Source organism: Panthera onca, chromosome B2 (genome assembly GCF_046562875.1).
Source record: "Panthera onca isolate mPanOnc1 chromosome B2, mPanOnc1 haplotype 2, whole genome shotgun sequence".
Classification (NCBI taxonomy): domain Eukaryota; kingdom Metazoa; phylum Chordata; class Mammalia; order Carnivora; family Felidae; genus Panthera; species Panthera onca.
This window is the reverse complement of record NC_138343.1, coordinates 9,211,116-9,224,404: the sequence shown is the minus strand read 5'-3', so window position 1 is coordinate 9,224,404 and position 13,289 is coordinate 9,211,116. Positions and strand designations below refer to the sequence as shown.

Below are 13,289 nucleotides of genomic sequence, written 5' to 3'. Positions count from 1 at the left end.
TGAGCAAAGGGGGGAAAAACACAAACCAAGAAACGTACTCTTACTTAACTCTAGAGGACAAACTGATGGTTACCAGAAGGGAGGTGCATAGGGGGATGGGTGAAAAAGGGTCTGGAGATTAAGGAGGGCACTTGCTGATGTATGGAAGTGTGGAATCACTGTATCACACACCTGAAACCAAACACAACGCTGTATGTTTACTGAAGTTAAAATAAAAAATAAATCACAGTGCCGTCTTAAGATCTGGGGAGATCTTAGAAAAATCTTTCTTGTAGCTCTACTCATTCTTTTCTATAGGAGTTCAGGGCCAGCTCCAGAATGACTTCTGAAGGGTTACTCTAAAGAAACACAGCCTGTTCTATGTTCGTCTCCTTTCCTTTTGGCAGGGCTGATGACTGCTTTACCACCTCCAGGTTGGTCCTCTAGCCGGGTGAGTGTGTTTGGCTTCACTGGGAAACGATCTGGCTTCTTTTAGAAGGAGGGAAGAGAAGTACTGAGCGCTGATAGGTCATTCTCCCAAGCTGACTGGATGGATACTCAGCGGACAAGGAGAAGAACAACAAAGCAAGGGTGTGCCAGTGAAGAAACGACTGGGTGTGCCAGTTTAAACGTGCGGGAAGACACTGAACTACAAGACAAAGAGAAGAGGGGCAGTTGGGGTCGGTGTTGGAGACTGAAACAAGGGCCGGGACCCGCAAGGCAGCCCCTCACTCAGTTCCTTCCATCCCCTCCGGCCTCATCTAAAACGCAGATTAACAACTTCTTCTCTTTCTGGTTCTCGCTACCTTTCCAGGATTGTAGAAAGCTCTCTCTCTACAGGTGTTCTCAGTCAGTGTTCCCAGCGGTGCGAAGACAGTGGCAAGGGTGAGCTCCGGAGGCAGAGCCCCTGGCTTCCTGCCCCCCATCGAGCAACACCCTGAGCGTATGGCCTCGGGAGAGTTGTCTGACATCTAGACACCCATTCCCTTGAGAGGAAATTGGACAGAAGAATGGTATCGAATTTAAAGCCATGTGGAAAGACTTAAACGAGATATGAGTGAGCACAAAGCACGGTGCCTTGCCTGTGGGCGCTCAAGAAATGTTAGCTGTTATCAGTGTCCGTCTTGCCCAGGCTTAGTGATGCTAACATTCTCATCACGCAGGTGGTCAACAATGCCAGACTCCGAATGCTAGAAGGAATTCTGATCCCACAGCCTGAGCGGCTACGAGCCACCCCGCCAAGATAAATGAAGGACCAGAAATAGCGACTCTCGGATGCTACGTCTCTATAGAGGATGGGGGGAACCTACCGGGTCCCCCTAGTGCATTCCGCCTCCTCTTAACCGAAGACTTGTTTTTGTCTCCAAGCGGAGGTGGGTGCTACATTCACCAGCCCCAAACTGGCTTTACTTGTATTGCCTACTGTATGATCGCAGATAAGTTGGATACCCATATTTTGGAGGTCGTGTTCCTTGGAACACAGCCTGGGCTGAAGTTGAGTCTCGCTAATTAGTACTAATTAGCAAGGGAAAAACAACCAGGATCGTACATGAAGTCCAAAGAAAACAGCTTTAATTATTTCACTGTAAACAGTAACGAGAAAACGAGGCTAACACGGTGCAGCTCAGCTGAGATCCATCAAGAGGCCAGCTTTAAGGATTAAATTTATAATCACGTATAATTAGTGCATCAATTATATGTAAATGATGTTTTAAGGAGCTGGATAAAACAATTATTTGGTAAAGCAGTTTAAGCATTCCCTGTTACACTCTTCATTGCTTCTTTATTCGTAACACAAAGGTTAATTTCAGACCAGCCCAAGCAATCTAAACTAACAAGGTTCAAATTGAGGCCATACAAATTAATGAAGTGTTTCTACTGAAGCTATCAAAACCAGATAAAGGGAAGAGGGTATAGAAAAAAGCCAAGTCCAAAAAAGCTACCCACGGGAAAGAGTACTTCTATACTCCCAGTATCTGGGGCACTCCCGAAAGGGCAGAATGACACCAGACACCCCGTTCCCTAGAACCCCCTCCCCACCCACAGCCCCACCAGCACAACCCACCTCGTGTTAGACTTTCCCTATGAGGCCACGGACTGGCCTTTCTTTCCTCCTAAAGCAGGAGCTCATTTAGTCCAGAAGCCAGCCCGTAAACCCTAGGATACAGAATACGGGAGAGGGAAAAGTAGGGAGAGGAGAGAGAAAAGGAAAGTAAGTGAACAAGCAGAAGGCAGAAGAGGGCGTGAAAGAGTATTAGCTCTTCCTCTCTCGCTCATTCTCTTACACGCCCACGTGCACACACACACAGACGCACCCGCAGGTTAGAGCAGAGTGAAGACATTAAGTAATTCACGTAGAAAACTAAGCCTGGTACTCCGAGCAGGGTTCACCATAGTATGTGTCACGCCTGCCTACAAGAAATTCTCCTTCTCAAGTAAGCAAACAACTACAGAAAGAGGAATAGGACTTTTGAAGCCCCTGCCCATATTCCTCGTCCCCTCTGTACTCCTCGCCTGGGGACAGCTCTCTCTGTGTCCTGCCTGGATGGGGTGCACAATTCTGTGCCCACACAACGTAACCATCTTGACCACAGACCAGAGCTCTTGTTCCCCCTTTGCGTTCCCCCGAGCACAGTACCCGGTCCTCGACAAAAACTCCCTGCAGTAACCAAATAGGACAGACACAATTTCCCATGCTGCAAACTTGTTTAAGAGCCTTAAGTCAGATCTTTCTGGCCAAGCATTACATCAATACTGCACCGGACTGAACTTATCCCTGAACATCTCGACCTATGAAAATCATGTAGACCAGGGGCCGGGGAGAGGGAAGAATGAGGAGACTATTACTTTTTCTAACGGGTACAGCATTCCTGTTTGGGGTGACGGAAAACGTCCTGGAGACGGATGGTGGTGATGGTCGCCCAACACCGTGTATTTACTTAATGCCCGTCTGTTGTACGCATAGAGATGGTTAAAATGATAAATTCTACGTTATGTCTATTTTACCACAAAAAATAAAAATTCAGTAGCTACCAGCTTTAATTTGGAGATAAAAACTTGGGAGCATGAAATGAGAAAAAAGGAACTCAATTAAGCGCTATGCCTTCACTCACGGAATATGGGCGAAGCACCAGGCACTGAGTTTAATCATCTGTTTCGCTTAATACACCAAATCACCGCTCCCTGACATCAAGCCCCAGGTCACCCTCAGCTAAGAAGTCAAATTTCCATTCCTGAAAGGGTTCCAAATGTGAACTAGACACAGCTGCCGTGCCTTATCAAAATCCCTTACCACGCCTGGTAAGTAAATAGAAGGACTCACGGCTCACTCCAGCAAAGCTTTAAACTTTTCCAGTCTAAAATTGTTTGAAAGGAAAGAGAGAAAAATCAAAGTGAGTTGAATTTTCTACCTTAAAAAAAAAAAATCACTTGAAAAAATCTTAACCAACAATTAAAGCAGCATAACCTCAATCAGCACGTGCATTGGTAAATTATTCAAGCATGTATCCTGTATTATGTACAACCCAGAAAAATGGCCCGATGACCAGCTCATGCTGGAATTTTTCCCTAACTTTCCACTGTACTGAAGGCCAGTTCTGACTGGTGGAGGAAGCTTCCAGATTTGGACATCTGTTAATAGCATTGAGTTTAAACGAGAGGCAGGATTGCTTTTCTCTTATCATGGGTGATTGACTTTACGGATGGCAGGAGACAGAAGTGCTGTGCGATAAAATACAAAACGATACTGGCTCAGCCACCCCCATTACGTATTGAACTCTGTTTTGATTAGGCGATCCCAAATGCGGTTCTGTCATGCAGGGCCATTCCATCGAACGTACCTAACGTCCAGGCAAAGTAATACTTGGGCTTTGAGGCTTGCATGACGATATACAAGTAGCACAGTCGAGTCAGAAAGTTCGCTTTATGAACAAACCAGTCATCAACCAGGCAGGTGACAGGGAAGGTCTTCGTGAGTGTCAAAAACAGAAGGAGAGACACCAAGGTCATGTACAACTTGCGGATCACTGCTCCCTGAAAATGTGGAAAAGAATCGGTGTAACCATTCAAGATTCCAGTATGAAGAAAAACAATTTGAGCAAGGGCACATTAAGAACAAAGCTGTTCCAAGAGCCGCTTTGGCAATAGGCCCTAGAAGGAGAGGCATGCCTAGGACACAAATTGGATGCTGGGCATATGGGCTACAAGTGAAGAAAGAACATACCTCTGACCCTTGAGGATTGAATGTATCTAAAACGGAAGACAATGATTACCAGCACATTCTACCAATAAAAGGTAGGCGTCTTATTACCCAAAACATAAGGGAAATAACATTATAGGGTGGCAATCTTCCATCAGAAAGAACCATTTCGCTTGTCTTCCACTTCTGTCACCCGCAGAGCCGAGGAAATGGGTTTCAGTCACCACAAGGACAGAGGCTTAGTCAGGAAGGACTCTGTGCCAGTTTTCAAGGGCCTGAGCCAGGACGTGAGCAGGTAATGGAAAGCTTTAGGAAGCCTTCCAGGATGGTTTACATGTGGTCTGCTCTGGCCTTGAGATGTGCTAGTGGTTTTTTGGCTTTTTTGACGTTTATTTATTTTTGAGAGACGGAGAGCATGAGCGGGGGGAGGGGCAGAGAGAGAGGGAGACCCAGAATCCGAAGCGGGTTCCAGGCTCTGGGCTGTCAGCCCAGAGCCCGATGCGGGGCTCAAACTCAAAAACCGTGAGATCATGACCTGAGCCGAAGTCGGTCGCTTAACCGACTGAGCCATCCAGGCGCCCCATGATGTGCTAGTGTTTTAAATGCCTCTGGACCAAGTGATTTCTGCTCAGTTTCCCTGACATTCCAGGCAATGTCAATGAACATCAATAGGATTCTGGTTCCCAACTTTAAAAAAAAAACAAAAGGGGGCCACTTTCTCTTTGTAATACGGGGACAGCAGGACGGCAACAGCACCTCCCTCAGCTTGAGGGTTAGGTGAGTGAGTGTCTGCAAGGCATCCAACGGCGCCTGGCTCCCAGTCGAGTGCACGCCACGCTTAGCCACGATGATGCCAACACACTGGGGAAGCACCAGCTCGTGAGGGCCACCCTCTCCCACCGATGTGTCTTCAGCCAAAGTACCACCTCCCTGCTTCATGCTCTCCGTGCACAAACAGGCAAGAGGCTCCCTGGAGAGTGATGTTAAGACTCTCTGAAAATATTCTCTACGAGCGTGTGCAACATAAGAGCACTACTGTGCCAGACCCTGCCAAGAAACACCCGCGGGCACCCTCATGTCTCGTGGCCACGGTGACCTCACTGCTATGTTTTTCGATGCCGCAGCGAGAGCGGAGACAGTGGACGGACCGTAAACTGTCAAAGACCCGACAGCACCGAAACTCTCTGAAAACGCATGCTCCAGAAGTCACTTAAATTTTCAAATAATTAACTTTGCCTGGGTTGTAGCATTTACAAAATATTTAACTCCAATCTCCCGGTTTTCTCCTCTTTCCAATGTCCCCTACTCCTTCAGCTAATTACAAACGTCCCTTAAATACAGGCCATGTGATCTGAATAAATGCAGCGTTTTCGTAAAGTTCAAGCGATCCTATTGTTGACCACTTTGAAATGAGCAAAATGCAAATTAAAATGAAAGTATTTTTTAAAAAGCCATCTTAAACTCTCTCGAAGTCAATAAAACCAAGCTTTAAGCATGCCCACGTAAAACTGGTTTCCCACATAAGAAGTGGGCTCTGAAATAAAAATCGCATTTATTCTGGTTCCCACCCCTTCCCATCCCCCCTTTCCCGATATTATCTTTGGGCTGGATATGAATTTCTATCCCTAAAGACAAAACACTCATAAATCCGAACGTGTTAACTAGCATAGGGCCGAGCACACTGTAAGCATTAAATATTGGCTGACTGACTAATGGACGAATCGCCTTAATATTTCCAGCCAATGAGCTCCTCTGTGAAATAAACATGTGGTGTTCCAACATGGAAAACTGCTGTAAATAAATACCAATACCAGTATTTTCAGTGCATAGGGGTGGTGGTGGGGGTTATTGGCCACGCTTTTTGGTGAACTGTTTGGCTTTTTAATTAGAACAATTACCAGTGAGAGTCAGCCCTGGAAGCAGAGCTCTATTTTTCTGGAGCTCTGCGTAAACACTCTCGGCACTAAAAACTTACAGTGGGAGAAGGCTCTGGCAGGCTCTGGAAACCTCTCTGCTTCCAGTTCACTTCCAGCAACTTCATGTGCGTATGTCTCCCCTCAATAAAGGCTATGTAATCCTTGAAATTGTTGCAAGGGCCAGCTATGACACTCATGAAGTTGAGAAGATAGCTTAAGTATTGCAAAAAGGAGGGCTTTACCCTGTGAAAATAAACAACAAGTTGAAGTCTTCGGTCTTTGGATTTTTCTTTTAGATCCGCAAGTAGGCCAATCCTAAACACAGGGGTTGTCTTTGTAGATTACCAGACGTGAGGTGGTCTTTCTGGGTTCCGTTTCTCTAAAAATCCACCCAAGCTAGAAACCTGGTTTGAAAGGGCAGGTTAAATCGGGGAGTGGCTCGGGGAAGGCGCAGCGCTCCGTGGCGCCCTCTGCTGGCCGGCTGCGGCTATGGACATGGAGGGTGAGGTGCAGGGTAAAGGAGGCTCTGAGGCTGGGAAATGCGCTTTCTCATCACCCTTGGTCGCCTAACAAGAGAAAAAGGAAGGTAATAAACATAAGGCAGGGTGGGAACCTGACCTAATGTTAGCTGCTCGAGATGCACTGAAATGGGAAAACTCCCTCCCGACTGCCAAAATAAATACAAAACAAATGATGGGTGGAACCAGTTTCCACTAGAAGAGGACACACAAAACCACCCCTGTGCAGCCTCTTGTCTGCTCTGGCATCCAGGCACGAGGTCCTGAATAACAGACAGAAGTAGCGGCAGGAAACAATTCTGTAGAGACCAGTTCTGGGTAGTGTTTTAATGGCATTTAAAAGGGCAGGATGAGGGGCGCCTGGGTGGCTCAGTCGGTTAAGCGTCCGACTTCAGCTCAGGTCACGATCTCGCGGTCCGTGAGTTCGAGCCCCGCGTCGGGGCTCTGGGCTGATGGCTCAGAGCCTGGAGCCTGCTTCTGATTCTGTGTCTCCCTCTCTCTCTGCCCCTCCCCCGTTCATGCTCTGTCTCTCTCTGTCTCAAAAAAATAGATAAAAAAACGTTAAAAAAAAATAAAAAAAAAAAAGGGCAGGATGGTATTGTGGGGACAAGGCTCCCTAAAATGCCACTGGTAACCCGTCACTGGAATATACCCTACAGCACTTATGCCCTCATAATACTGACCGAAGAGTTGGATTCATTAGTCTCTTGCAATGGGTCTCCATTTCTTCCAAGTCCCGATCCCTTCATGTGGAAATGGGGCACTCCGTCTCCCGACCACTCAGGACCCTCTCTTCCTTACCCTGCCTCCTACAAGTCTCTGGCAGGAACCCTCCACCGCCATGGCTGCACCACCTTCCCCGATGTGCTACCCACGGGCTCTTTCCACTCCCCATCAATGCTACTCTCCTCCGTTAGTCTCCCTTCCTCTCCAACACCCACACCAGCCACAATCTGTCTTCAGCCTGCTTCCTGCCACCTGCCTCCCATCCCCCGGCCCCCAGTCCTCTGTCCAGCCCTTTGAGTCCGTTTCGTACCAGCATTTAATCCTACTGACGGGCACTGACAACTCTTTCTTGAGGACCCTCTGACACAGGCCCCATAAAAATAACTCGGTAATAACGGACATAACAACCTCAGTGAAGGAGAATCTTGCAAAACAAACAAAACTACAGATCCATTTACTCTCCGGCCCAGCAACCGCGCTTCCGGGAATCTGTCCCACCATTATACCCAAACTTGTTTAAAATGACCAGGGAACAGGGTCATGCATCACTGACTTGTAAAAGCCACAGACTGACAGACAACCCCAAGTATCCATCAACAGCAGATTCATTAAACAGACAATATTACCTCCATATAATGCAGCGACTATGCAGATACTGAAAAGAGGGGGATTTCTGGACACTGATACACCAAGGCCTAGAGAACATACTGTGAAAACTTACTTCACAGCAAGTCGATGTTGCTCAGCAGAGAGGTCTTCAGCTCTTCGACCTAATCCTATAAAAAAGAAAAAAGTTAGAAAGGAGATGTGTGAAGCAGACAACTCATTCTAAAAGAGGCCTACAAAATTCATTTGAAGACAGTGATTTATCTCATACTTCATTAATTTTGCTTCAGAAATCATAAAAGCGTCCTCCTTTTCCTTTTTTTTTTTTTTTTTTTTTTTTTTAATGTCCCGGATTTAAGAGCTACCCACAAATATGTGCGTGAGGAGGAAAGTCTCTATATTGGCTGAGAACTTAGGTGTGGAATGGGGAAAGGAACAGGGGACTTTCCTTTTCCAAAAAACAGGAAATGGAAGCCTGAGTGCGGGGAAAACACAGAAGAATTATCAGGTGATTATTCTTTTAAAACTCATCCAGGGGCGCCCGGGTGAGTCAAGTCGGTTAAGCATCCAGCTTCGCAGCTCATGTCACGGTCTCACGGTTCATGGGTTCGAGCCCCGAGTCGGGCTCTGCGCTGACAGCTCAGAGCCTGGAGGCTGCTTTAGATTCTGTGCCTCCCTCTCTCTTTGCCCTTCCCCTGCTCGTGTTCTGTCTCTCTCTCAAAAATAAACATTAAGAAGAATTTTTAATAAAATAAAATTCATCCATGCCAGAAAATCACCTTAGTGCTTCTCATAAAATTTAGATGTTAGCTTATACTCAAACTGAAGTGTCATAAGTTGACTTTAAAACTGTATATTCAGCTAAGACTGATTATGATCACCGATCACAGAGGCAATTCAGAAACATGTCTAAAGGCAGGCAGAGTGTTTCTGAATTTTACTTGTTCCTCCCATGCACAAGAAAAAAAGAAACGGCAAACAAACATCTTGCTGCATATAAGGGTTGTTCCAGAAAATCGGGTATACTGAGAATGCTTTAAGTAGTAAATATAGGCAAAAGGCCTATTAAAAAAAAAAAAAAAAGGCAGTATTTAAAAAAAAAAATCACACTTTCTTCTAAGATCTCAACAATACATCTCTGGCAATCCTAGAAATTAAATTGATTTTAGTTATTGGTTTATGGTGCTAATATTAGTCTATAACCACTACCAAGTAGACTTTTAGGTACAAAAACATTCAGCAACTCACCCCCGTTTGCCCAGGACTTACCCAGTTTGGGTCCTAAAAGTCTCATGTCCTGGGAAAGCACTCAGTCCTGGGCAAACCAGGACAGATGGTCTCCCTAGAAAGACCCCATCCTTGGTATGAAATTACCCAGTTCTCTACACAGTGATTAAATTGCCAAGTATGAACTCGGAATACCCAGGGTCAAAATGAAATTAAATCGGTTCCCAAGCTTTAAAGAAAAATAAGACTAGCTGACAGAGACTGTAAATCTACTCAACCTGTTGGCACATAAAGAAGCTTCAACCGTCCGAAAGTGTTTGCCAGAGCAGTACAAATCCGTAGAATATACTTTTACTAATTGTACCCAACACCTCTTAAGCCCATATTAAAATCTTCCACCCAGCTGAAAGCGCTGTACTCATCCCCTGGAACCAGGTTTTAATCATGTAAATCACACTTTCTTGGCCACTTGCAGGAAGGGCATGAGCAAAGAAAATGTTCAGTTTTATACAAACAGAAGGTTCTTCCTTCTTCTAGGACAAGGGTCACGCTAATCTCATTAGATAATTTTCCAAGCCAAGCAAAAACAAAAACACTAAGCTAACAAAACAAATCCAGCATGAAAAACGATTAGCCAAGGGCACCTGGGTGGCTCAGTTGGTTGAGCGTCCGACTTTGGTTCAGCTCATGATCTTACGGGTTTTTGAGTTCGAGCTCTGCATCGGGCTCTGTGCTGACAGCTCGGAACCTGGAGCCTGTTTCGGGTTCTGTGTCTCCCCCTCTCTCTGCCCGCCCCCCCCCCCCCTCACTCTTGCTCTCTCTCTCTCTCTCTCTCAAAAAGTAAATAAACATTTTTTAAAAAAAAAGATTAATCAGCCAATACTATTTTTTATTACCTTATGAGCATCTCAGATTAAACCAAAGAAAAAATCAACAGATTTAGAAATGAAGGGCAGAGCGCACCATACATTTAAAATGTGGTATAAACAAACAAAAAAAACCCTTCTCAGTATAAAGACTTCAGCAAATGTAGACGGCAGATTCAGCAGGAAAAGTGGTAAATAATAGCTGAGAAAGTAAAAAGCTTTGATTAAAGAAGCTTGCAAATTTCTGACAAGTTATAATAAGATCTGGACTGTGGATATAGTCTAAACGAAGGTCTCTGTCAGGCTCACTCTCAGAACCAAAAGGAGAGTTCTTCTCACCATCATGAACTTGGAATGCCAAGGTCGTGATCTTCTGTGTGACAATCATCAGAGGCCTAAAAGGAAGACAGAAGATAATCCATTGACAGAAGGGCCACGAGAAGAAACTTTCATTCTATTTCCCTGAATGGTGGTGTTTTATCCCGAAGGTTATTCAATAAAATACGAACACACTGGATTTGAAAAACACATTTTTATTTCCTTTCCAAATCACTTTAAGTAAGTAGATACAACAACACGGAACGAGATCACTCCAGAAAGCCTCTCTTGCACTGTTACTCAAAGCCTTGAGTTTCAGTACCGGCACCGACTACGTTGTCTGGAACTCGTTAAAAACGCAGACTCGTACACTTCGTTCCGGAACCAGAGAATGGAAACCTGCATCTTACCAAGATCTCCAGGGAACTCAGATGCACAGTAACGTATGAGCAGCATCAGTTTGGGGGACACCTAAATCCAGTGCCCTGCTTCCGCCTGATGAGGTACATATTCTGGCTTCTTCATTCTAGTATCTTCTACCATGTGTTGTTCTAGTAAAGGCAATTCTTGCACGTACTTTTTCCGTAGTAAAAGATTCATTTGTAAAACGCAGCCACCTGTCCATAAACCGTTTAGTGACCAAAAATAACACCAATCCTAATCTGAAAAAAGACCTCAAATAAAAACTTGCCTAAGAAGTGGCATCGTGTCAACAAGGATGCCAAGATAATTCAACAGAGGCAAGAACAATTTTCTTAAATAGTGATGGCACAACTAGATAGTCACATAAAAAAAGATACAAAAGTAATTAAAACTGCATCGAATACCTAAATGCAGGCTAAAACTATAAATCTCTTAGAAGAAAACACAGGCATAAATCTTTATGACCTTAGATTGGGTGACGGTTTCTTTTTTTTAATAATTTTTTGAGACAGAGAGAGAGAGAGAGAGAGAGACAGAGCGTGAGCAGGGGACGGGCAGAGAGAGAGGGAGACAGAATCCAAAACAGTTGCCAGGCTCCAGCTGTCAGCACAGAGCCTGGCATGAGGCTCAAACTCATGAACCAGGAAATCATGACCTGAGCCGAAGTCAGATGCTTAACCGACTGGGCCACCCAGGTGCCCCTTGGTGATGGTTTCTTAAATGCAACGCCTATAACCTGTAACTTCACAGGTAACAAAAGAAAATTATAGATTAAATGGATATCATTAAAACTTAAAATTCTGTGCTTCAAATGACACACACCATCAAGAAAGTGAGAAGATAGTTCACAGAATGTGCTGAATACATGTGTAAATCACACATCTGGTAAGGGACTTGGCACTAGAATATATAAAGAACTCTTACAACTCAATAAGAATAAGACAGTAATATCATTTAAAAATGGCCAGAGGATCTGCATGGACATTTCTCTAGAAAGGATATACAAATGGTAAGAAGTTGCTCTGGCCGAGGTATAAGCAGATGAAAAGATGCTCAACAATGATCAGCCATCCAAGAAATGCAAATCAAATCACGTACCCCTTCTCAACCACCAGGAGGACTAGAATCAACAAGACAGATAACAAGTATTGGCCAGGAGTTGGAGAACCCTCAAACACTGCCAGTGGGAATATTAAATGGTACCTGCTACTTTACTTTTTATTTTTTAATGTTTATTTATTTTTGAGACAGAGACAGAGTGTGAGCAGGGGAGGGGCCGAGTGAAAGGGAGACAGACTCTGAAGCAGGCTCCAGGCTCTGAGCTGTCAGCACAGAGCCTGATGCGGGGCTCGAACTCACAAACCATGAGATCATGGCCTGAACCAAGGTTGGACGCTTAACTGACTGAGCCACCCAGGCGCCCTGGTATAAGCTACTTGAGAGAGTCTGGCAGTTTCTCAAAAGGTTAAACATAGAATCACCGTATAACCAAGCAATCCCACTCCTAGGAACATACCCATGAAAAATAAAAATACACTTACACAAAAACTTGGGCACACGTGTTCAGAGCGACATTATTCGTAATAGCCCAAAGGGAAATAACCTAAATGTCTACCAACTGATGAATGAGTAAGTGAAATGTGGTATGTCTACACAATAGAGTATTATTCAGCAATAAAAACAATGAAGTCGTGACACATGCTATAATACAAATGGTCCTTAAAAACATTATGCTAAATGAAAGAAGCCAAACACAAAAGTCATATATTGCACGGTTCCACTGACATGAAATACCTAGGACAGGCAAACCCATAGAGAAAGGAAGTGTTGCCCAAGGCTGGGGCAGTTGGGAGGAAATGAGGACTGAGGGCTAATGCATACCGGTTTCTCTGGGAGGGTGATGAAAATGTCATATAATTGGGGCGCCTGGGTGGCTCAGTCGGCTAAGCTTCCGACTTCGGCTCAGGTCACGATCTCGCGGTCGGTGAGTTCGAGCCCCGCGTCGGGCTCTGTGCTGACAGTTCAGAGCCTGGAGCCTATTTCGGATTCTGTGTCTCCCTCTCTCTGACCCTCCCCCGTTCATGCTCTGTCTCTCTCTGTCTCAAAAACAAATAAACGTGAGAAAAAAAAAAATTAAAAAAAAAAAAAAAAAGAAAATGTCATATAATTAATTATGGTAATGGTTGCACTCTGTACATCCACTCTGTGAATACATTCAAAACCACTCAATTGTATTCTTCAAATGTTTTATTTTTTTTTTAATCTTTAATTTTCTAAAGTTTATTTATTTATTTTGGAGAAGGTGTGCATGGGAGGGGCAGAGAGAGAGAGAGAGAGAGGCAGAAAGAGAGAATCCCAAGCAGGCTCCACACTGTCAGCGCTGGGCTCAGGCCCAAATGGTGAGATCATGACCTGAGCTGAAATCAAGAGTCGGGACGCTTAACTGACCGAGCCAGGCAGGCATCCCTGAATCGTACTCTTGAAATGAGCGAACTGTAGGCTATGTGAATTA

General features: G+C 44.8%; 1 protein-coding gene across 4 annotated transcripts in view; it reads right to left on the bottom strand.

Annotated features, from left to right (window-relative positions):
- The window catches only part of MBOAT1 (membrane bound glycerophospholipid O-acyltransferase 1), a 107,036-nt gene that overhangs the window by 14,879 nt on the left and 78,868 nt on the right, over positions 1-13,289 (bottom strand). For all 4 annotated transcript variants that reach the window (XM_078446597.2, XM_078446598.2, XM_060614694.3 and 1 more), the window contains 4 exons: positions 10,376-10,431; positions 8,059-8,113; positions 6,153-6,336; positions 3,819-4,011 (listed from right to left, as the gene is read on the bottom strand). In XM_078446597.2, the coding sequence (XP_078302723.2) occupies positions 3,819-4,011; positions 6,153-6,336; positions 8,059-8,113; positions 10,376-10,431 (488 nt within the window). The remainder of the gene's footprint in view (positions 1-3,818; positions 4,012-6,152; positions 6,337-8,058; positions 8,114-10,375; positions 10,432-13,289) is intronic.